The following is a 22,094-nucleotide window of genomic DNA, read 5'->3' as shown; positions in this document are numbered from 1 at the left end:
TGTCTGTTTCTATGGAGGGCCACAACTACCAGTGTTGGGAAGGTTACTTTTAAAATGTATTCCATTACAGAATAGATTACATGCCCCAAAATGTATGCATGAAAATCTCACCATGTGTTTGTGAGTCAAAGGTTTTTGAATGTAATCGTTAACACTCTACCAAGCAGTGTCTAAATATTCAGTGTTGGGAAGGTTACTTTTAAAATGTATTCCATTACAGAATACATGCCCCAAAATGTATTCTGTAACGTATTCCGTTACATTACTCAATGAGAGTAACGTATTCTGAATACTTTGGATTACTTAATATATTATCATGCTGTTTACAACTACATGAATGTACTATTGCTGTGATTTATTACTGTTACTGAAGGTCCGCGGCTCCGAACCGTAGTAAAGGGACCTCTGGCTAATACGGTGGGTTCTGTGTCAGCTCGTAGCTGAAAACTAGCTTTACTTTGTTGTCTGGGTCAACTTTGCTTGCGAGAGACAGAGAGAGGCGTTGAAAGGCTGCTGCAACGGAACTTATTGTTTTTGGAGGAAAACACGAACACGGTGTACAGTCGAGTCTTAATAGCTTACTTACAGCTGGGCTCGTCAGGCTCTCTTCTTGGCTGCAGTGGTTATTATTATATTTACATGCTTCCAGCTCCCGTTTTTGCTCGATGACAGCTCGTACTTTTTCTTTTTCTCCCTCCCTCGCTCACAGACACATAACGGGTATGGCAGTCCATTCTCCCTGCAGCACGGACTACACTGCCTATGACGCTACATTCTTTAGAGCTATACCTGTAGCATTCTGCCAATTAGCTTAGCACAACAACAACAAAAGGCGCTCTCTCACCCAGGAAACACGCAGAGAGAGAGCGTCACCCTGTAACCATGGCAACCGTAACGCTGCCACCTGGAACAACAGAACGTAGCTGTCAAACAAAACCCAAACAGTCCTGACCCGCCACAATATGAAACAGGGAAGTACCGCCGTGTAATCCATTTATTTCAACAAAGTAACTGTATTCTAAATACCACCTTTTTAAACGGTAACTGTAACGGAATACAGTTACTCATATTTTGTATTTTAAATACGTAACGGCGGTACATGTATTCCGTTACTCCCCAACACTGACAACTACCAAAATGAAAAATACATTTAGAAAAAAATATATTCATCACTACATAAACTACTGTGCCAATAAATGCGAAAATATGAAAATAAATGCTTATTTATGGTTTCTTTTCTTTGTATTACTCTTTTTTAGTCGTACAATTTCCCTCTTTATTTCTTGTTTTCTGTTTTTATTGACATATGCTTTTAGAGTCATTGGTTTATTTACCTTTATTTGGCCGTTTTGAGTCTCCGTACTCTTGAAGACATCAAGAAGTGATTGATTCTTAATTGTAATTTTATCTTGATGCCAAAGCCAACACCAGACATGCGCTGTGCTGTGTTGCTATCTCCAGTTTTGATGGAAAAGCACTACACCTCATCTAAGAAGGAAAAAAACAACCTTTGTTTTCCTGTCAGTGTCTATTATCACAAAACTGAAGACTTTCATTTCATTTTCAGATAAGTGCTACCAGAAAATGACACCTTTTCTAATACAGTGATTGATGGCAGTGAAAAGCAGGCTGGCTCACGTCAATGTCATTGGTAATTTTTGTTTCAAAATCGGAATTTCAGTTAGCTGCTTGTTTTCCCAAATAAATTCGTGGCATTAAACAGAAAATAACAAATGTTCGACACTTTATTTAAAGCCGAAGCCATTCCAAGCTGATGTGAAGGACGCAGTGTTGTACTGAAAGCAAGTTTGGAACTGTTTCTACGTCAGCTGGAAGAAAGCTGAGATTTTCAATATAAAGCTGAAAAATCATCGTGATTCACAGCGTTTGCAGCATTTTCACTTTCCTAAGAAAAAGAACGGAAATGGTGAGACCGTGCTTTGTAATGTCACTTAGCAAATACTCGCTGCTGGAAGAAAAATCATCACTCAGATTTTGATGATTGTTTGTTTTCACGTGACTTCTTCATGAGCTGAGAAAATTGTCCGACCTCTTGAGCTCATTAAATCATCTCGCAGCCGCTGGAGAAATGCAAAAGCATTCCTTAAGATAAAATCAACCTTTTTTATTTCAGATGATTAGTGCCAATATCTTTACTTTTTCACAATGATAAATTGTCTAATTTGTCTAAGCATTTATACAATACCTATCATCTGAAATCTGAGAGAATAACAACATGTTTGGCCTGGGCAACGCTCTGTTGTTGCCAGTAGGCAGGAAGTGAGGTCAAGGCTAAGGTCACTTCCTGTACATTCTGCTTGTGTGGCTTCAAAGGCTCCTCACTGTCTAACAATAGCTGTGGCTGCATGAAAGAGCCTCTTTTTATTTTTTTTCACACACATAAATACATTTGTTCCTCTTCGGGAGGTGCTACCAGGGCCAGGCCAGAGACCAGTGGAGGTGTTTTGTTAAATTTAGATTGTTTGCTCCTCTGCTGTGGAGACCCTGATTGCATTTCAACACAATCAATACTGGCATATTGGATCTGAGAGAGAGGGCAATAAGAGCCAATAAAGCTTTGAGGGGGCGCTCGGGCGTATTGTCTGTCAGGCAGGCAGGAAAACAGCAGAGGCCGCGTTAGAAGAAGCAATAAACAGGAAGGCTCGACGAAACAGTGCCGCGTGCAAACACAGCTGAACGCGAGACAACCCGACGTGGACCGAGACACAGAGGCTGAACAGATATGTCACCCAACAACATGTGTATGTGTACAAAAACATACATCTAGGAGCCTCAAACACCACCCACAGTCCCTATCTCAGATTCTATCTCTTCCCCTCATTTCCTCTCTTTTCAAGACGCTCACAGTCACTTGCTCATCTGATGACGCACACAGGTTCCCCACCCACATGCAGAATTAATATCTCAAAAATAAAACCCAAAGAGCCCCAGGATATGTTATTTTGCCATAGCACTGGGACAAGTCTTGATAACAAGCCTTTTAGAAAGCGCAGTTATGACTGGAATCTCATAAATCTTCTGGGATTTTTAGATTAAAAAAAAAACAACCCAGATGCCTCTGCAGCTTTTTTAAACTTTAAAATGCCTCTCTAAATCTCACTTGCCACGGTACACCTGCTTCCATTTAGTTTTTTCTGTTATTCTCTGGCCCTCTGACCTCACATTTTATTCCCCACCCTCCCATCTCCCACGATAAGAACTGCCAGCTGAGAAACCTGTAACACACTCAGTGAGCAGGCTCGAAAAACCTGATTCAAAACAGGTGCAGAATATTTTGGAGTGGGATGTTATATATAAATATATATATATAATGTGTGTGTGTGCAGAGGGAGAGAAATAAAAGACACACACATCATGTACCTGAAGCTGATCTGGGTTAACTACAACAAAGCCTTCAAACACACGTAGCAGCCTGCAGTGAGTATGCAGCATTACCAGAAAAGCTAATCTTAAACATACTGCTGAGCAGGGAGGGAGGGCGAGGGGGTGGGGGAAGAAAGAGGAAGGAACCAGGCAGAAATCTGCGTTTCCTGTTGCTGAAAACTTTGTCAGCAGTTGCAGCCGTTTGAAGCTTAACGAATGGAACCTGCTGAGCTCCGGCTCTGTCACACGCGCCTAAAATGCTGCTCTGACATCTTTGTCTCAGCAAACGATGGCTTGGCATTTTGCTGCCTGAGTGGCTCGAAACGATACAAGCGGCACCCACTAAGTGTGCCACTTACTATGGATGGAGGAAGCGAGAAGACGCTGTGACACAAGCCTGAATTTGCACTGCCGGTTTGGCCGGCGGTTTGTGGAAGATTCCACAATTTTCCACTAATCACGCTGAATACCTTCATCAGGAGCTCTCGGTGTGAGATAGACGAACTGTTCTTAAGGAGGTCCAGATTATAAATTCACTATTTTCCTAACGTAATCACCACTTGCCCCTTTTGATTTCTCAGACCATCAGAAATACATTTCCGATTCAATTCACTTTGGGCTGCATCTAATTTCAGCTGTACAGCCACACTCTGAGCACAGGGAATATAATGGAAATATAATGTAAAAACCAGATGACCGTGAATTCTGTCTTCAATGTCATTCTCCCCTCCAATAGCTGCGATTCAATTCCACCTCTCAAGCTGGGGAGCCAGGGGATAAATCCAGGCTCCCCCGCCATCCAAGGACTAATCTCCCCTCGGAAAGCCACTCCGGCATGCAGCGTTCCTGCTGACCTCTCCCACAGCTCTGTCTTATATCTGAGTGGAGTGACGGAGGGAGCTACTCCTGTGTGTCACTCACCTGCCGCCACAGCTACAGCTCATATTAACAAGGGGACTCAGGGCTCAGGGGTTTTGCATATAAATGATGTGTCTCATTCCCGAGATGATATCAAACGATGTGTCTAGTCCTTTGTGTGTGTGTGTGTGTGCGTGTATGGTCTTATGCCTATTCACCAGTTTTGATTTCAAGGACGACATCTTTATTTCTCCGGTATTTCCCGACCACATGCCACGAAGCTGCAACATATTGAGCATGTTTTCAATCTTTCATTCCTCCTGATGTTTTTAACATTTCAAAAATCGCATTTTGGGAAATAAGATTCGTGCCACGCATCCCTGAGTGTGTTCGCTTGTATTCACAGTCAAATGGCTTCTTTCCACGCCATCTAACGCGAGCTTTCTCTCAGTTCCCCGTGGGGTCATGATCTCAATATCAAACAGACTCTCTGTTTTGTTTTTTTCGCCATGTCTTTCAGAGGCGATTGAATGCTATCAGCAGAGTGACCGTGAAGCTGAATGCATGCTTTAAAATGATAAAGAAACATGAGGCGGCAGCAGCAACTCATCACGCTCATGCTTAGTGCTGAGCTTTTATTACAAAGAGCTTTCCACTGATTTACTCTTTCTTTCATCACCGTTTTTCTGCAGTAGAAGGTGTTATTTTCATACATTTGGTAGCCAGTTAGTAGCCTGAGGGGCCATTGGGGCAGGAGTTGCAGAAAACTATGATCTAACACCGTGGCAAGCAATTACTATAAACATTATTCACAGTGCAGTAGTCATAATAATGCGAACTCAACAGCATGAGGGCATATGGCCTTACTCGAGAAGAGAGAAGTTAAAATAAAACCAACACAGAGGCCGATGTCTTTGCCTCATTTATTCCACAAGAAAGGTTTTGTCTTAAGTCAGATTTGTTCACGCAGACAGTGATAACGGTTTGTGAATCACCACACCACACTTTTTTTATGCTCAGTTGCAGTATCCAGATGAAATACATAATCATGCTACACGATTCTCAACTAATCACAATTTAGTAACTCCTCGAGTTAAAAGTAACTTTTTGAAAAACTCTGTTATATTTAGAGCATCTTTTCAGTGGAATAAGTCGCCTTATGCAATTAGAGAATTGGCTTCTATTCATAATTTTAAAAATCACCTAAAAGCCTATTTAAGCAGTTTTTAATTTATTTGTAAAATTGTAAGTGGGTAATGTCACTTGTAATGGAAATTGTGTATTCTGTTTGAGTGTTTTTTTTATTTTTTTATTTTTATTTTTTTATAATTTTTAATATTTACATGTTTACATTTTCAGAATTGTAAAACCTTATTGTGGATGTAAGAGCCAAATTATGTGGACATTTTGCATCCAACTCATTGTGTAACATTTTATTTGGTGGTATTTGATGGTTTGGGCCCCAGGAAGACTAGCAACCACTGTTGTGGAAGCTAATGGGGTTCCTTATAAATAAACAAAATAAACAAATAAACAAACCACTGGACTTTCACAGTGTTTTGTAGTGCTCTCAACATCAACAAGCAAAATGTTATAACATGTGGTGGGTGATGCTTACACACTAACAGCCAGAACTGTAGGATGACCATATTAAAGATATCTACTCTCAATGATGTCACTGAGCGCCAAGAGTAGAAAAAACTGGCTGAAACAGCTTTTAAGAGCAGCCTGAGGCCTGTGCTGCAGTTATAAGTGCACTGTTACACCGGTGAATGCACAGTTTTTCTTCCCCTTGTCTCTGTATGTATACAGCCTGTGGGCACTGAACCACCAACTACCTACTATTCAAACATGTTGTTTATGAGGGGCAACCAATCAGAAGAAACGCGGCTCATATGACGAGGAAACAAAGGTAAAACAACTTGTTTCAGACAGCTGTTTTAGTTCTAATGGGTAAACAAGGTGCATGTTGTTAATGCAAAGCTACTCTAGTAGGATAAAATTGTAGAGCTGTGAAACACAATGATCGGCCATATTTAATGAAATCACACTAAAGCTTTTATGTAAACTGTGACAGTAAAAGAACACCACAGCTGGAGATAAAGCAGATAAGCACAGGCCAGCACGATCTGAGTTTGACTCTGAGTTTAAAGTTTTGGCGTCCGACATCAAAAGATAACAAGAGGAACGCTCACAGGGGGATCATTATAGGGTGCCACTTAAAAGTTACAGTAACGCTGAGCTGAAAGGGGGGTAAAAATGGCACGTACTTCTCGGGATTCTTGATTCTGCTGCTTTAAAAACGATCACAGTAAGGCACTGCGACAAAGAAGGTGAACTGAGGTCAAACAGGAAATAATAAATGACTCCCGGGTAAGCACGTTGGTGGGTTTTTTGTTCTATTTTGACAGAGCAGTGCAGCACAGTTGTGGCTTTAATCGCTTATGAGTTCAAGTGTTTTGGCCACTTGTAACACTGAAGTCAACGTTTATCTCTTTTGTTTGTGCGTGAGTATCCAGCAGATGCGGTGCACATTGATTGTAATGGTCTCACTCTTCTGCTGATTAACAAGTGGCAGTCACATGCTACCGAACGCCGGAACGAGACAACAAAACCATGGAAGAGAAACCGACAAGCCGGCGATCGTAGATTTAAACAAATGTTTAAAAGTGTTTCATGAAAAAAAACATAATCAGCGCTTTTACTGCACAAGAGATACATTTGCAACACAAGATTGTTGTCTGTGTGTCTGTGGCTCAGGTGGAAGGTCGGGTTGTCCGCTAATTGGAGGGTTGACGGTTTGATCTCCAGATAGTCTGAGATGATGGATTGTTTTTTTCTTTTTAATTTGTTGCTGGCTTCACAAATCAATACATTACACAAACCAAGAATTATGGTCAGCGTAAGGAGTTACAGTAAAACAGTAAGTATGTGCAAAATGCAGACGAGGTAATTGTCTGGAGAATTCATAATGGGCCCAATGTGTCCCGCCCCTGCACGCTGTAGCTGCCCAAAACAAACAGACTTTTTCTTTCATACTATCTGCTCTTTAGCTGTGGTTTGAACCGCTGAAAAAGACTACAGCATGCCTTGCAGAAGCGGCGGGGCTGGTACATGCTTTGGTACAATACTGGGTTGGAATGAAACCCACATCAGAAAACTCCACAGGGCACCTTTTAAGAGCAGTAAAGACAGTTAATTTTAAGAGTCGTAAGCAGTGTTGGTCAAGTTACTTGAAAAAAGTAATCAGTAACTAATTACTGATTACTTCCCCCAAAAAGTAATCCCGTTACTTTACTGATTACTTATTTTCAAAAGTAATTAATTACTTAGTTACTTAGTTGCTTTTTAACCTGAATAGGTGATAAATAGATCTTTCAGCCCAATTCTACTTTTTCTGCATAATCATCATACAAAATGTAATCAAATGGAAAAGTCTCTTTTTAAAACTTGTTTTATTAGTTTTAATCTTTTAACTTTATGCATCAAGCAAACATTTAATTATATGCACCATTCTCTGACTTGAAGAAATTAGTTTAACATTTAAACCTATTTTCTGCACATTCCAGCACATAAAATAAAATATTTTGTGTGTTTACACTCAGTCTTTCAAATAGATGCAAGTAAAACACAGCAGAAAATAAATAAAGTCAAAGACTAGCGGTCCTGTTGCTCTATTTTCACCTGTAAAGCAGGAGTGGGGTAGGCGGAGGTTTATCCTGGTGCAGGTGTGCAGCGGTCAGTGGAAGAATCCGCGAGTTTCTCTGTGAGTTTCCCATTACGTCGTAGCTACTCGGTGCTTGCTCGGAAGTTTAGGGTTTTTTTCGCTGTAAAAAGAAGTTTTCTTCCCACGCACAACGGACACTAATGTTTTTGTCACTTTTTATGGAATCAAACTTAAAGTAAGGTCAGTACTTCCACGCTTTAAACGCTCACATTCTCTCCCGCACTCGATATATGATCCATTGTTGATCTGCACACAGCTGTTGTCACGAACGTCGCACTCGCTTACGTCACTGTCATGAGACATTCTCGCAAAAAAAATCACGGTTTTAGTAACGCAGTAACGCAGCGTTCCTACAGGAAAGTAATGGTAATCTAATTACCGTTTTTGCAATAGTAATCCCTTACTTTACTCGTTACTTGAAAAAAGTAATCGGATTACAGTAACGCGTTACTGCCCATCTCTGGTCGTAAGTGATTAATTAAGAAAAGTATGTGTAATTACCTAAAGATGTAGTGTAACAAATGTTCTGTTGGCGCTGACAATGTAAGTATCCATAGTTATGTCCCTGCCCCACAGCTCTACCAGAGACTATTTTCATATTCATAATCTTTGACTCTGCCTTAAATATTTTACAGGTTTCCTGGAGAAAAGGCCAGACGCATGAATCATTGGCTACACTTACATACACGCTACAAGGTAATTACAGCCATGAGTAACACACTAACCCTTCAGCCTGAAAATCTGCTGATGCATGAAGTGATTCAGACACTCGACCATGCTCGCCGGATTATTTCTCAAACGCAATGTGTTCCTAGCTCAACTCGGCAGACACACACACACATATTTTAAGAGATGAACAAAGGCAGAAACATAGACAGAGGCGCACTGACAGTGGCAGAGCGATAAGGCAAGACAAAACTGATTACAGTAAGTACCAACCCCCATCATTAAAGAGCATACTTGAAGATAATAATGTGGCCATGAACCAATGACAAACACAAAAGGGAGGCACCCATCCACCTCCCGCTACCCCTTCAAGCCCCGCCCTCGTGTCAGGTCCCATATGACGGAGGATAGAAAGCCTCCCTGCCCCCCGGACGCCCACATTCCCCGGCTCCTTCATCCATCCAGTCCAGTCTGCCTGACAAACTAATGGAGACTAATCAACTGCCAGGACGAACACGTTGCACACTACATCTCCCTGCTTCCCGTACCATCCCCCCGCCTCCACTGCAACAACCGCCACCCCCACCAAAACTCACCTCCCGCAATCATTTTAGCTATAACTGTCAGGGGCAGAAATAACAGAGTGATCGCTATATATAGCACCCTGACTCTCCGCTGGCCTAGTGCGTACACATACACACAAACGCACAGCCTTGTCCCTGCGCACATTCATTCCCCATTAGCTCACCTTAACCTTTATGACCCCCATTATGTGTGTGACCTTATTCTAATCCTAATTCTAGATATAATGTTAAATTAACCTTCACCTGAACGCTGGAGTCAGCGTCTGTCTATTCAGTAGCTACAGGTCGGCAGATAAGTTTACACTTTGCAAATGAAGGTCTTTTTCCAGCAACACCAGTGAGCTCAGTGTGTTTACACAGAGTCTGACTGTTGGATTCTAATCATTGAAAGCGCAATACCCATTTGCTCATGTTTTATCTGTTTTTAAAAGTATCATCCAGGTTATGACTAATAGCCTAATAATAATGTGGGATTAGTCTTCTAAACAGCCCGAGGTGTGTGCATGCTTCAGTGCGGTTTCTTTGTTTTGATTCTGCGGGCAAGCTGCAAAATGTCATGGGAGTGAACTGGAAGCAAAGCTGAGTCTTTGAAAAATGAAAAGTACGCCTTGCAGTTGAAAAAGAGGAGGGAGCTCTGCTTTCGGGGGGCATTAGCAAAATTACTTCCCTGTAACAACAGCATGAAGGATAATGGCTATGTTAGCATGCTTTGATTAGCATTGCACACTTAATTAGGACCAAAATCTTGTCCGTGTGTGTGCAGACTACTAATGCTGTCTCCTCAGATGACCATAACATATATATCGATATATGTATTTATATATGCATTGTGTGTGTGCATATGTGTTTGCACCAAGTACGCAAACAGAAGAACAAAGTGTGTAAAAATGAGTTTTTTAGCAGCCACCGTAACTTAGCACGTATTTTCTTTATCTCGTGAGTCTGTGTGATTCATGCCAGCAAAATGCAGCTCAGGAGACACCTGCTGTAGTGGGAACTACCACAGAGGCAGTTTGGAGTGTAGTGGCATTGTGTCTATGTGTTGTTCTGTCCTTCTGCCTGCCTGTGGACAGATTCTGTTAACACACTTTAAAGACTGGTTTAGTCTGACCCCTGTGCCGTCATTCCCTGCACTTGACTCCCTATAATGTTTATCTTTATCTGATTTAACTTAGGTTAAGTTAAACCAGATAGGTCAAAGATGGATGTGGTGTGAGTACTCTCGCCACAGCTGCAGCTGGTGTAATCGCATTGCTTAAAACTAGTTCAATTTAAATAGTCTAAGGAACTTGCAAAGAAAAGCGTCTGGACTTCTTTAAGTTGCTTGAAGACGTTTCACCTCTCATCCGAGAAGCTTCTTCAGTTCTAAGGTCAAATGGTGGAGAGTCCCAGATATAAACCTAGTGGGAGTTTCCCCCCACAGAGGGACAAAAGGACCCCCTGATGATCCTCTAATCGCCTGAGCCAAGGTGTGGAAGTGTGTGTGGGTTCCAATCAGCCAGAGTTTCGGGTGAGCTCATTGTGAAACCTGGCCCCACCTTATCATGCGAATTCCTGAGGTCAGATGGCCCAGGATGTGAGTGGGCGTTAAGGCATCTGGGGAGGGATCTCAAAACTGGATTATAGATGGCAGAGAGTTGGTGTCGTAAACCACCGCCTCTGTTCAAAGATGGCCGCTCACAGTGGACATAGATGCTTCTTTCACTCCTCTTTCAAACCATCTGTCCTCTCTGTCCATAATGTGAACATTGGCATCCTCGAAAGAGTGACCTTTATCCTTAAGATGCAGATGGAGACTCAGCTGTCCATCTGCAGGTTTATATCTGGGACTCTCCACCATTTGACCTTAGAACTGAAGAAGCTTCTCGGATGAGAGGTGAAACGTCTTCAAGCAACTTAAAGAAGTCCAGACGCTTTTCTTTGCAAGCTCCTTTGACTACGATGACCTGGATGACTGAGAACCTTCACAGACACTTCAATTTAAATACTGTATCTAGAATACTGTGCCGCTTACTTGAAATCCAAGCAGTTTTCACACAAATCATCTTATTAGTAGACGTTTCGTGACATAACAAAAGTGAAGATGTGTGCTCCTCACATGCATTACAAAACATACAATGTAATAGCCAAACCATGAAGTTTGGTCTCTGCATCTCAGGAAACAGCACCAACCTTCATTTAGGACAAGAAGTAGAGGCGGGGGGTTTTCTGCCTGAATCTATGTGAATATGTGGGCATCGGTATATGGATTCTACCCTGTAAAAACAAATGAATCATTTCCGTATTTCTTTCCATAGCTCAAGCAGTCTCAGTTTGACTTTAGGCGTAATCTTCATCGTTAGCATGTCCACTTTCTTTCCAGCCCACCAGGCAGGTCGGAGAGCACAGACGTTCAGGGCAGCTGAATCACAGTAAAACTAGCTGAAGAGAAACAGCTTTGTGACCTTGAACAAAACAGTCCATCACCGCAGCAGGATACCTTTTACTTTGTTTGCATCCCCTGCTAGCAGCTTGGACCCTACCTCCCATAATTGATGGTCGCCAGCAGGAAGTTTGACATGGATTGGTCTGGAAAGTTCTATATCATTAGCATGACGTGAAAGCATGACTGACTAATTGTCAGAAAAGAAATTATAATGGATGTTGCTATACAGGGAACAAGCACTAATTAACACTCTGTCATTACAAGAAAATGCTGATGAAAATTACAGCTTTTATTCCACGAGTGATAGATTTCTTCTGTGCCTGAATATATTTTATTTATTACTGGGTGTACTATTTTTAGAAGGGGACTAGACAGATTAATTGTACTGGAGGTAAAGAAAATCACACATAGAGCACAGAATAGTGTATTTTGTTGCAGGTAATCCCTTGGAAAACGTGTGAGGCGCGCTGATCCCTTACTATGCAGAGATATGATGCTGCAAACGCCTTGAGCTAGTCATATAATTTCAGCTGTGCATGTGAAAGATTAGATTGTTATGGCCCAGCAGCACAAAAAACACATTAACATATCAGTTACAATACACTGATCAATAGCAGTGATTGTTGCACAGAGATTTGTGTACCTCAGTGGTAAATATTGTGGGTTGCACTCTAGCTGTGGTTTCTGAAATTAAAAGGATTGAGGGTTTAAAATTTAAAAGAAGGTTGTCCGTCTTACCGTCTTTGCCGATGAGGAAGTCCAGGAAGCGGTATGTGTAGGCCATGCCCACCTTGGTCTCCACCTGTGGTCTCTTCAGGGTGGAGTAAATCTTCCCTGGACTGTTCTCCTCTGAAACTGGTTTCATCTTGCGTAACCCGCAGCCCATGGCTCCACAGTTTTTAGGTCACTCTTTACAAAGACCCTACAAAAACAAAGGACAACGTGCTTCTTTAGCTGAGCTAAAAAGTAGACATTGCATTGCAGAAAACAAAACAATAGAAAGCATGATTTAAAATTGATTATATAAAAAAAAAAAAAGAAGTTAGCGAAGACTTATTCAAATTTAAAGTAGAGCTCTTAACAGCTGACAGGCTCTTGTGATCACTGGGGAACAATTAGCATTCCATTGTGATGTTTCTGTCACTCACAAGTTCATAATAATTCAAAGACTTACTCAAAGTGAGTCAAATAACTCAAAGACTCAAAGACTTCTGAGATGTAAGTGTTCTGTTTTCCATCGCGCTAACCGAGCTACAGTTGCAAGAGAGGTTTATCTCTGGTTTTGTGTTATGGAAACAAATTGAACGGGAACTACGGATGGATTTTAAACTGCAACTTATTGCTTATTTGAAAAATTATAATAGCAAATTATGTGAACTGTAAAACTAACTGTAACCCCCCCAAATAAAGAAAAAAAACAACACCCGTGCACAGGATTTTGTGCACCAGTGGTCAAAAACACTAATATACAATAACAATATATAGCTACAAACCATAACTTGGCTTTCCAAGCTTTGCAAATGGCCAAAAGTACAATGTTGGCTCTTGCTACTATAATCAAAATGGGTATAATTTTGTTGTGTTCATATCTGCTGTGAGTTTCAATTGAGAGTTTTAATTCCTTGTTGACCACCCTATTAAAATAAGGCTGTTTCCATTGATTAATTTGCAGACGAGGTAACTGTTTTGATCCAATGAAATTAAAAAGTTTAGTTTATTAAAAACGTTTTAAAATTCCTCCAGATTTAAAAATGTCAGCAGATAAAAACAAATTTGGTTAATTTGGTCTTTTTTCACTGAATGAAACAGGAAGGTCGGGGTTAAGTGTCGTATGGTAGTCCAGTTATTGACCTTTTTTGCTACATTCGATAAATTTGTAGTACAAATTTGATTTACCGCTCATTTTATGATTGTTTTTGTTTTATGTGTTTAAATGATCACACACATTTGAATGGCCAATGCCAAACAAATGCAGATGATTCACTGTGGTGGTCACCCAAAATAATTTTAAGACTTCTACATCTGGGAAATTACCAAAAAGTTAAGATTTCACTGAGTACTAACCTCTTCACAGTAAAGAGGACAAAGCCCTGGGTGCAGACCTACAGAAGTGAATAAAGCTGTCTAACAAACAAACAAATCTCCTAACCATATCAGTGCATATGTGATCCCATTTTCCACTTCTTGTACATCACTCATTCTTTATTAGAAGTTTATAATTATTTATCTCTAGCGAATGTCTGCCACATGGGAATTCCCTATTCTGTTTCTGTAAGGACAAGACGGTGCACACGCGGCACAGAGTTGTGTATTTTCTCCTAGAAAGCTTGTGAGGCATTTCTTGTCATGCTTTGATATAATGCAGCAAACGCATTTTATAATATTAGCTGTTCTTATAATTTCAGCTATGCATGTGAAAGGAGCATTCGTTTCGATTTTTATGACTTTAATGGATCTGTTACAATGCACGGATCAATAGCAGTGATTGCTGCGCAGACGTTTGTGTATCTCATTGGTAAATATTGTGGATTACATTGTGGATTTTTGGCAAAGCTAAGCAAGTGGTCAGGTACAGTCTCACAGGTCCTCAACGAGCCAGGGTTGAAAATAAAGCTGTTTAAATAACAAATAGACTTTCTAACCATGTCAGTGTGAAGAATGTGTAGTTCTTGTGCATCACTGATTCTTCCCATATGGAAAAGAAATAGTAAAAACATATATGATTTACTCATGAAAGTGGCCACTTTCTCATTACTTTCATATATTTTTTTAGTAAGTATCCAAAACATACAAGTTTCATTATGTAATTTTTCAAGGGATCTTATATCTGTTTTCACTCTTGTATGCTTTTCATGCAAGTTTCATACAAGACAGATACGAACTTTATAAGATTTATATATATCTTTTCCATATGGGTTTATTCTAATTTTAGGTGATAATTATTTATCTCTAGTGCATTGCAATTCTATATGATATATCTTTACTATTTCATGAAATAGTCAAATGTCTCAGTTTCAATATTAAAAAAAAATGTTTGTAAATAACAAACAGCTTTATGAGATTTGCAAATCACTGCATTCAGTTTATATTAACATTTTACACAAGATCTCAACTGTTTAGAAATAAATAATGGAAAACCTCCATTGTAGTAGTAGTACCTGATAGTGTACAAAGTGTTTAAATAACACACTTATTGATATCAGTGAGCATCCCTAAGCAAGGACCAGACATGCACATTGACATGTATACACATGTGCAGGAAAGCAAAGATTCTTCAGAAGGAAAACTAATAAAGGGCAGCATGTTTGGTAAACCTCTGTACATTAACATGAATAAATAAATATTCTTATAACCTGATTCCTAGGGAGGCCAAATTAGCAACAACCAGGGAGTGAGAGGCCTTAAAGGGCCAGTACTACAGATGCCACCGTGTCCCGAATGCTTTGTGCCAGCACCACTGCCTCTCTCCAGTGGCTTCATCTGGGAATAGGTGACATTTCATTGTGTTCCACTGATTAAACTCAAGAACGGATGGATGGACAGATGGATAGATGGATGGCAGTGGCGCCCTCTTATTCCACCTTGCCTAATGAAGATCCCTCTCTATTACTCCATTATTCTCTGTACTAATTACAGCACGTCGAAGGGGTTTGGCAGAATCGGAGTTGACCGTTGCTTCAGAGACGACAGGACAGGAAGTGAGGAGGGGCACAGGGGGTTCCGACGTAGGAAGGAGTGGGAGGCAAAAAAGGAACCAGCTGCAGACGGGGCTCTGTTAATGAGGTGAACGGCAAGAATGAAAAGGTGAGAATCAATCAAGGCAGAAAGAGGAAACAGGGGTGGCCGGGTTGGAGATTGTTCGCATAAAAGGGGTTTGGGTGGTGGGGGGGGCAGCGGGTAATGCATGGCAAGTAGAGTCCGGAGGAAAAAAGAGAGCGTGCAATTAAAGTCGGCTGAATAGAAAAAGGATGATCAGCATACAAGATGGAAACAGGGAGAGAGAAAGAGTGAGATTCATCACGGCTGTGGTGCCAGTGTTTCCAGTGGCACCGACATGGACGTCTTTGCTGGGCTTTATAAATCTCAACGTGTATAACAGTCATATTTCTCCTTGTAATAGCGCTCAGAAATGGACCACAAGCTGATGGATTTATAGCTAACACCAGAACACAAGCACGCAGCTACCAACCCAGCAAAAACGCACTGCAAAGACGTAAGGATGACTTCACTGGATCCCTGAACGCCTACGTTTGCTTGAAAAGTGAAAGGACACTTTTTATTCCTCGATACTTTTGCAAGCATGTCAGATGTCCAGCAGATTTAAACTGTCCAGCTCTAAAGAAATGGTGCTAACCAGCTAACCTAACACGCAAGAACAGAAGGTTGAGAAAAGATCCCCATGCAACACATAATGAGTACAAAATGTGCATGAAAGTAGATAAATAGCATGAACAGGTTTTTACTAGGGATGCAACGATACCAATTTTTTCAAACCGATACGATACCGATACTTGGATCTGAGTACTTGCCGATACAGAGTACAAAAACCGATACTTCTACCACACACACACACACACAAATACAATTAATTGGAAGACAGGTTTTATTATGTTCCCTGCCGATAAAAAATAAAATCTTAATAAAAATGACCACAAAAATTTCAAGTGAAAAATAAGCACTTCTGTTAAATTATTGCAGAGTCTCCACATTGTAATTTTACAAAATATCACTGAACTATTGGCACTGTCTGGGCGGTTGGGAATTTCATATCGCAGCTCGAGTATGCTGAGAAGACGGTGCAATCCTATGTTTTCCACGGCCAGCATTGGCTGGTCATCCAGAGCGATAAAATGAGTCAGAGTCTCTGTTATTTTAACTGCCCGTGGATTTTCTCTTGACATTTTTCATCGCTTTTCCAAAACCTGAGTTAAAGTTGGCTGTTCCACACTGCTGACTGCAGCCTAGCTACAGCAGCCTCCAGTTTCTCTTTTTTATCTGGAGCCGCCAGTCACCCTAGTGGCCAATCTAAAAAACTACAACAGAAATGACAAGCCACCCTCTGATTAATGAAATAAGTTAGTATCGGTTCATGGTATCGGTTAACTTTTACGAGTATGAGTACACACACATTTTACAGTATCGGCCCTGATACCCGATACCAGTATCGGTATCGGTGCATCCCTAGTTTTTACTTATACAAACTGCTGTGATAATGTTACTAATGTAGACATTTTTACACCTGTAATCAAGAGGAATGCACAGAGGGTGAATGAATGGTTGAAATTATACTGAATACTCTTTTAATATCCTGAAAATATTCCATTTTACTTTTAACCAGATTTAGACATAAAGGTGAAATCTTTAGAAACTGGTCAATCAGCTTTAGCCCAGAAAACAGTATCCATGTTTGAGGGGGGGTTGTCCTCTTGTTTTGTACAGTGAAAGCTTCAGAAGCCTTCTAAATAGTTGCAGCTTGTTTCTTATGTACTGAGGCATTATATGTTTCCCACTCAGCACGTGCCAAGCAGGACTAGTGTCTTGCTTCCGTTTCAAGAACACAAAAGCCAAGCACAATCTGCAGAAGATGGCACAGTCAAAGTCTCTAAAAGCCCTTCAGTCTCCCCTTAAATTGTCACTCAGGACTGCACTACACAGTGCTACAGTTCATCGCGCAGCATCGCAAATGACTCTGCCATCAAAGAAAACAAAGTTTAAAAAAAGAAAAGAAAAGATATTTTCCCGAGTGTTGGATTCCTACTGTTGCCTACAGTTACTTGTAAATAGCTTTTATCATTTCTCCCTCTACCCTGGAGAGAGAAGGAACAACAAGAGGGAAGGCGAGGCTCTGTCATGTAGTCTACACGAGATGGAGAAGAAGTAGTCAGAACAATGGGATGTGGAGGAAAGGGGATGGGTTGTGGGGGGTTGTGGGAGGGGTGTTAGAGGAAAACAAAGTAAAAACTGGAGGAACTCGTATTTGCATAGCTCCTTGAGCCCAGAGAGGAGGCAATGTGAGGTGAAGCCAAATGGGAGTATTTTTAGAGTTGAACCGATGGAGGAAATGTGACTTGTTTATAATTTTTGAGGCACTTTCTTGCCAGGAAACTCTCATCTGAGGTTGAAGCTCTGGCCAGTTGTAGCACTGAAATTGCCCCCCCTCTGAAACAGAGAGTTAGGGATGCTTTACAGGGCTGACAGATACTGGGTAGTTATGGGAAAGGAAAAAAAAAGACAGGAAGAGGGCCATTGATTTCCCTTTTGCTGAATTAGCAACGATCCTTTTGCCATTTTGCTCCATCTTTTTTCTCTTGCTAATGGCATTTTGAGGTTTTATTTGATAAGAGGTTTTATTCGATAAGATTCCCCTCTCATAAGCCAAGATTGACATTCAGATGCTTTGTTGTGGCTGTGATGCACTTAGTTTTGGCCCTTACAACAAAAACATCCCATAGCACTTTGTATTGTGCTGAATGCGAAAAGACAACATAAGGGGAGACGTTTCCCTTGTCCTGCTGGGGTTTTTTTTTCCCATCTGTCAATCAACAACAATGATTCAGTCCAAAGGTCTGCCTTTCTTTCTGTGCTCACATTGATCCCTTGAGTTCATTGCCTGTTGTCTCTTAGGATTTGGCACATTATTAGACCTAAACAAATTGATTTTCAGACACTTAAGGGCTTGAAATCTCCACAGATATATTATCACCTGGCACATATTATCATTTTTATGACTGTAAATTTAGCATTCAAATATTGCACATTGTTATTATTATTATTTTTATTATTAAATTATTATTAGTAGTATTAGTATTTACTTATTGAAATAGTAAGGTTTCTGAAAAGCTAAACATTTGGCCACCAAATGAAAGTCTACAGCCATGAACTTCACTGTTCTTTTAGCTTTGTTTTGGTCTCTCTCAAAAGTCAATTCTACTTGCTTACTGTTGTAGGGTAAGGACCCCACAGTATTAGAAGGAGAACCTACAGTAAGGCTACGTTCACACTGCAGGCGAAAGCGCATCAAATCCGATTTTTTTGACCCTATGCGACCCATATCCGATCATGGTGTGACAGTGTGAACGGCACAAATCCGATATTTTCAAATCCGATCTGGGTCACTTTCGTATGTGGTACTGAATCCGATACATATCTGATGTTTTAGAAAGCGACTGCTGTTTGAACGGTCATGTTGCATTAAATCCGTCTTTTATGTCACTGACACAAGACAGACGCCAATTATCAGCGCTTGAGAAGCGCCCGATAAGACATCGCAAACGCTTCCTGGCCATCCAGTGAAACTGTTGGGAAGACAACGTGAACATTTTATTTGTTCTGTATAATCTGCAGATTCTGACAGAAATCTGCAACTATCCTTTGAAGCACCGCTCCTCTAAAACAGCAATAAGGATCATTATTAGGTTATTTACATTATTATGTAAATAACAAAATAACTTAAAGCAAAAATTGGGAAACGTAAAGTCCGAAGTCTTTATATTAAGGTCATCAGTCAAACAATACTGTTTGCTCTGGGTCTAAACAGAGCACGTTGTGTGTGACGTCTTCTTTTGCGCATGCGGGCCGCTTTGAGCGTTCACAGTAGAGCACGTTTGCTGTCGCATTTTATTTGTAGTGTGAACGAGCAGACAAAAAAAATCGGATTTGATCAAAAAATCGGAATTGAGCATTAAGACCTGCAGTGTGAACGTAGCCTAAATGACAAAGCACTGGGAAGAAAGCACTTGGTTGGCTGAAATAGCATGGAATAAGAAGCATAGAGAAGACAGAAACACCAACAAACAAGCCAAACACAAAGCAAGAATACAACACAGACAAAAGTTAAACACATTAGAAGAGAGAGCAGAAAAGCAGCCTCAGTCTGTGGTAGCGAAATTCAGGAATGGATTATGGTGGCCTAATGTAGAGAGGATGTTTGTCTCCCAAACTGATAGTTGAGCCCAAAGAAGAGGCGCCTCACAGCTGAAGGCACAAGAAAGTTGCCGTCTGAGAGCATTTAAGTATAATATGAGGTTTTTCAGATACGATGGGACCTGATCATTCAGAACTTCAGCAGAAGGATTTTAAACTATCAACTGCATTTAAGAAGCATTCATTGAGGAGCAGCCGTAGACTGGGTAAGTTTTTGTTGGCGTACTCTCGCTGCAGAGTGAAGATCAAAATCTTTTACTTATGAAAACAACCTCACTTTCTAACAAATTCTAATTGTTATCCTTGTATGTGTCTTGGATTTGGTACTCAGAACATTATGGAACAATTGAAAATCTTCTATCTGTGAAACCAAAACAATGAAATAGTCTAAAAGGTGCCCAGAAAGCCTCCTGAAATGACAATAAGTCTTTGTAAATTTGTCAATACATCCAACAGCCTTCAGAATATGAACATTATTAATCTTCTGTTAATGAAAATATTGGATTGAGAAGCTTCACATCCAGTTTCATAATTAGGAAATTGCACATCAGTGTGGACGATGATCGCACAAAACCCCGTCTTCAGCTTACAGGCTTCACAATACCAAATGAGTTACTTAATGCTGTCTGACTGAGACCTTCCCCACATTACAGGACCGTGTTACAAGGCTTTGATAGTAACATTGCTGAGATCAAACCCAGAAGCATGGGAAGCTTCAGAGTGGATTAATGCAAGAAGACATTAATTAGGACACTGTGTTCGTGTGTTCTTCCCTGTGTAGTCTCCCTTTTAAGCCTACTCTCTTCTTTTCTCACTCGCTCTCTCGCTTTGTCTCCCTCACCCTCTTTGGCTTCTTCTGACTTTTGATCTTTTACAATCTGACAAGTAAAGGGGCGCTTGACTGTGTATGGTGATGGGTACTGCTGATCCAGTATCATCCATGAGTATTGTGAGGAGTACTGTCAAGAGCTCTACAAGGCTGAGTGGTTAGAGAGACCGCCATGAAAATGAGCGGACAAGACCGGCCTCACATGAGGAAAAACAGCACTGGTTGTTGGCCGAAATGCATTGAGCGACTCATGTCTATGTTTTCTTGACAATCAACCCCTCGTAATGACTTATCTTGAGAAAAATGCATTTGCTTGTTGTCCAAAAAGTCCAAAAAACAGTGTTGGAACAAACCAATGTGGAAGTGCAGCCCCTTGAATGGCCGCTTACGGCTGGTTCCAATCTCCTGTGACAAAATGCCCAACTTTACAAGAGAAATCAATACTTTGTTAGCCTGTTTCTGTGTCTTTCTGCCATATACTATGCTAACACCAGCAACTCTGATCCAATTAAATATTTACCGCTTTACCTGAACATGCTCAACTGTCAACTTTGTCTTCAGGCTGGAAATGAATCAGCTATATGATGTGTCTTTGTCTCTTATCCTCAGACAATCCCTATATCCAAGTTGTTGAGCCTAAAAACTAGTAACTTGTAGTTCTTGCTAACATTATCTTAACTTTGCACTGCACACTTTTATTAAAATATGGTTGCTTGTGGCTTTAAAAACATATTGTGATGGATATACTCTTAAACACTTGGCGGTGACTCTGTTAGGCGAGTACAGCTCAGTGGGTGTGACATCTTTAAGCTAAACAAAGAGACTTTTGCTCAACTACCAACAACTGCTGTTGTCATAATTTCAGCATGGTTTTGCACAAGTGGTTGACCTTTTTTTCTCTCTTTATAAAAAAACAAAGTTGTACGTTTGAAGTGATGATTAATTTCGTCCACTTTTTAGCTGAGACTGCACCTGGAACCCATTTATAATTATATCATCATGTATAAATAGTGAATACCATAGAATAATAACTGCTCTTAGACACTTACAAATGTGGCTTGCACAACACTGGACATTATATTCTTCATTTCCAGTTAATACTTGTACAGCTGCTATTATTGTGTATATATATATATTTATATTTCTTCATACATTCTTATATATTTCTATACTGTGTATTGTGTATTTTGTTGTACAGTTATTTTATTTTCAACTTTAATTTATATATTTTATCTTATTCTTTCCCAGTTAAATTTACCCTTCATTGTAATTTGTGTTGTACAGTTATTTCATTTTTAACTTTAATTTTTATATTTTATTTTATTTTATTCCTTCCTGGTTAAATTTACTCTTTTTAATTTTCATATTTATTTCCTATCTTATTCATAGCCTTTTCTCTTTTTTTCTTTAGGTCACGAGCAGTTGTCTAAGCATTTCACTGCATATCGTACTGTGTATGACTGTGTATGTGACAAATAAAATTTGAATTTGAATTTGCTGGATGGTTAAATTTTACTCACCTTTAGTTGGTGATCTGTTAAAAAACTGATGACATACACTCTCAGCACACTGACTTAAGTCACTGCCAGTCTTTGGTATATTTGGGAAAACCCCTTTACCATATGCTGCCACGTGTACGTGTTACCATGGTTACCGCATTAACCATACTTCCGGGCTAGACTACATATTTGAATAATG

General features: G+C 40.3%; 1 protein-coding gene across 1 annotated transcript in view; it reads right to left on the bottom strand.

Moving 5' to 3' along the window:
* Window positions 1–22,094, bottom strand: part of rftn1b (raftlin, lipid raft linker 1b) — a 156,865-nt gene that overhangs the window by 115,877 nt on the left and 18,894 nt on the right. Inside the window, exon 3 of the mRNA XM_087848469.1 lies at window positions 12,383–12,566. Within this exon, the coding sequence (XP_087704595.1) occupies window positions 12,383–12,530 (148 nt within the window). The 5' untranslated portion in view covers window positions 12,531–12,566. The remainder of the gene's footprint in view (window positions 1–12,382; window positions 12,567–22,094) is intronic.

Source organism: Neolamprologus brichardi, chromosome 11, assembly GCF_056152115.1.
Source record: "Neolamprologus brichardi isolate AB-2024 chromosome 11, ASM5615211v1, whole genome shotgun sequence".
Classification (NCBI taxonomy): Eukaryota; Metazoa; Chordata; class Actinopteri; order Cichliformes; family Cichlidae; genus Neolamprologus; species Neolamprologus brichardi.
Note: the sequence above shows the minus strand (reverse complement) of the source record. Positions and strands in the feature narration are given on the sequence as shown.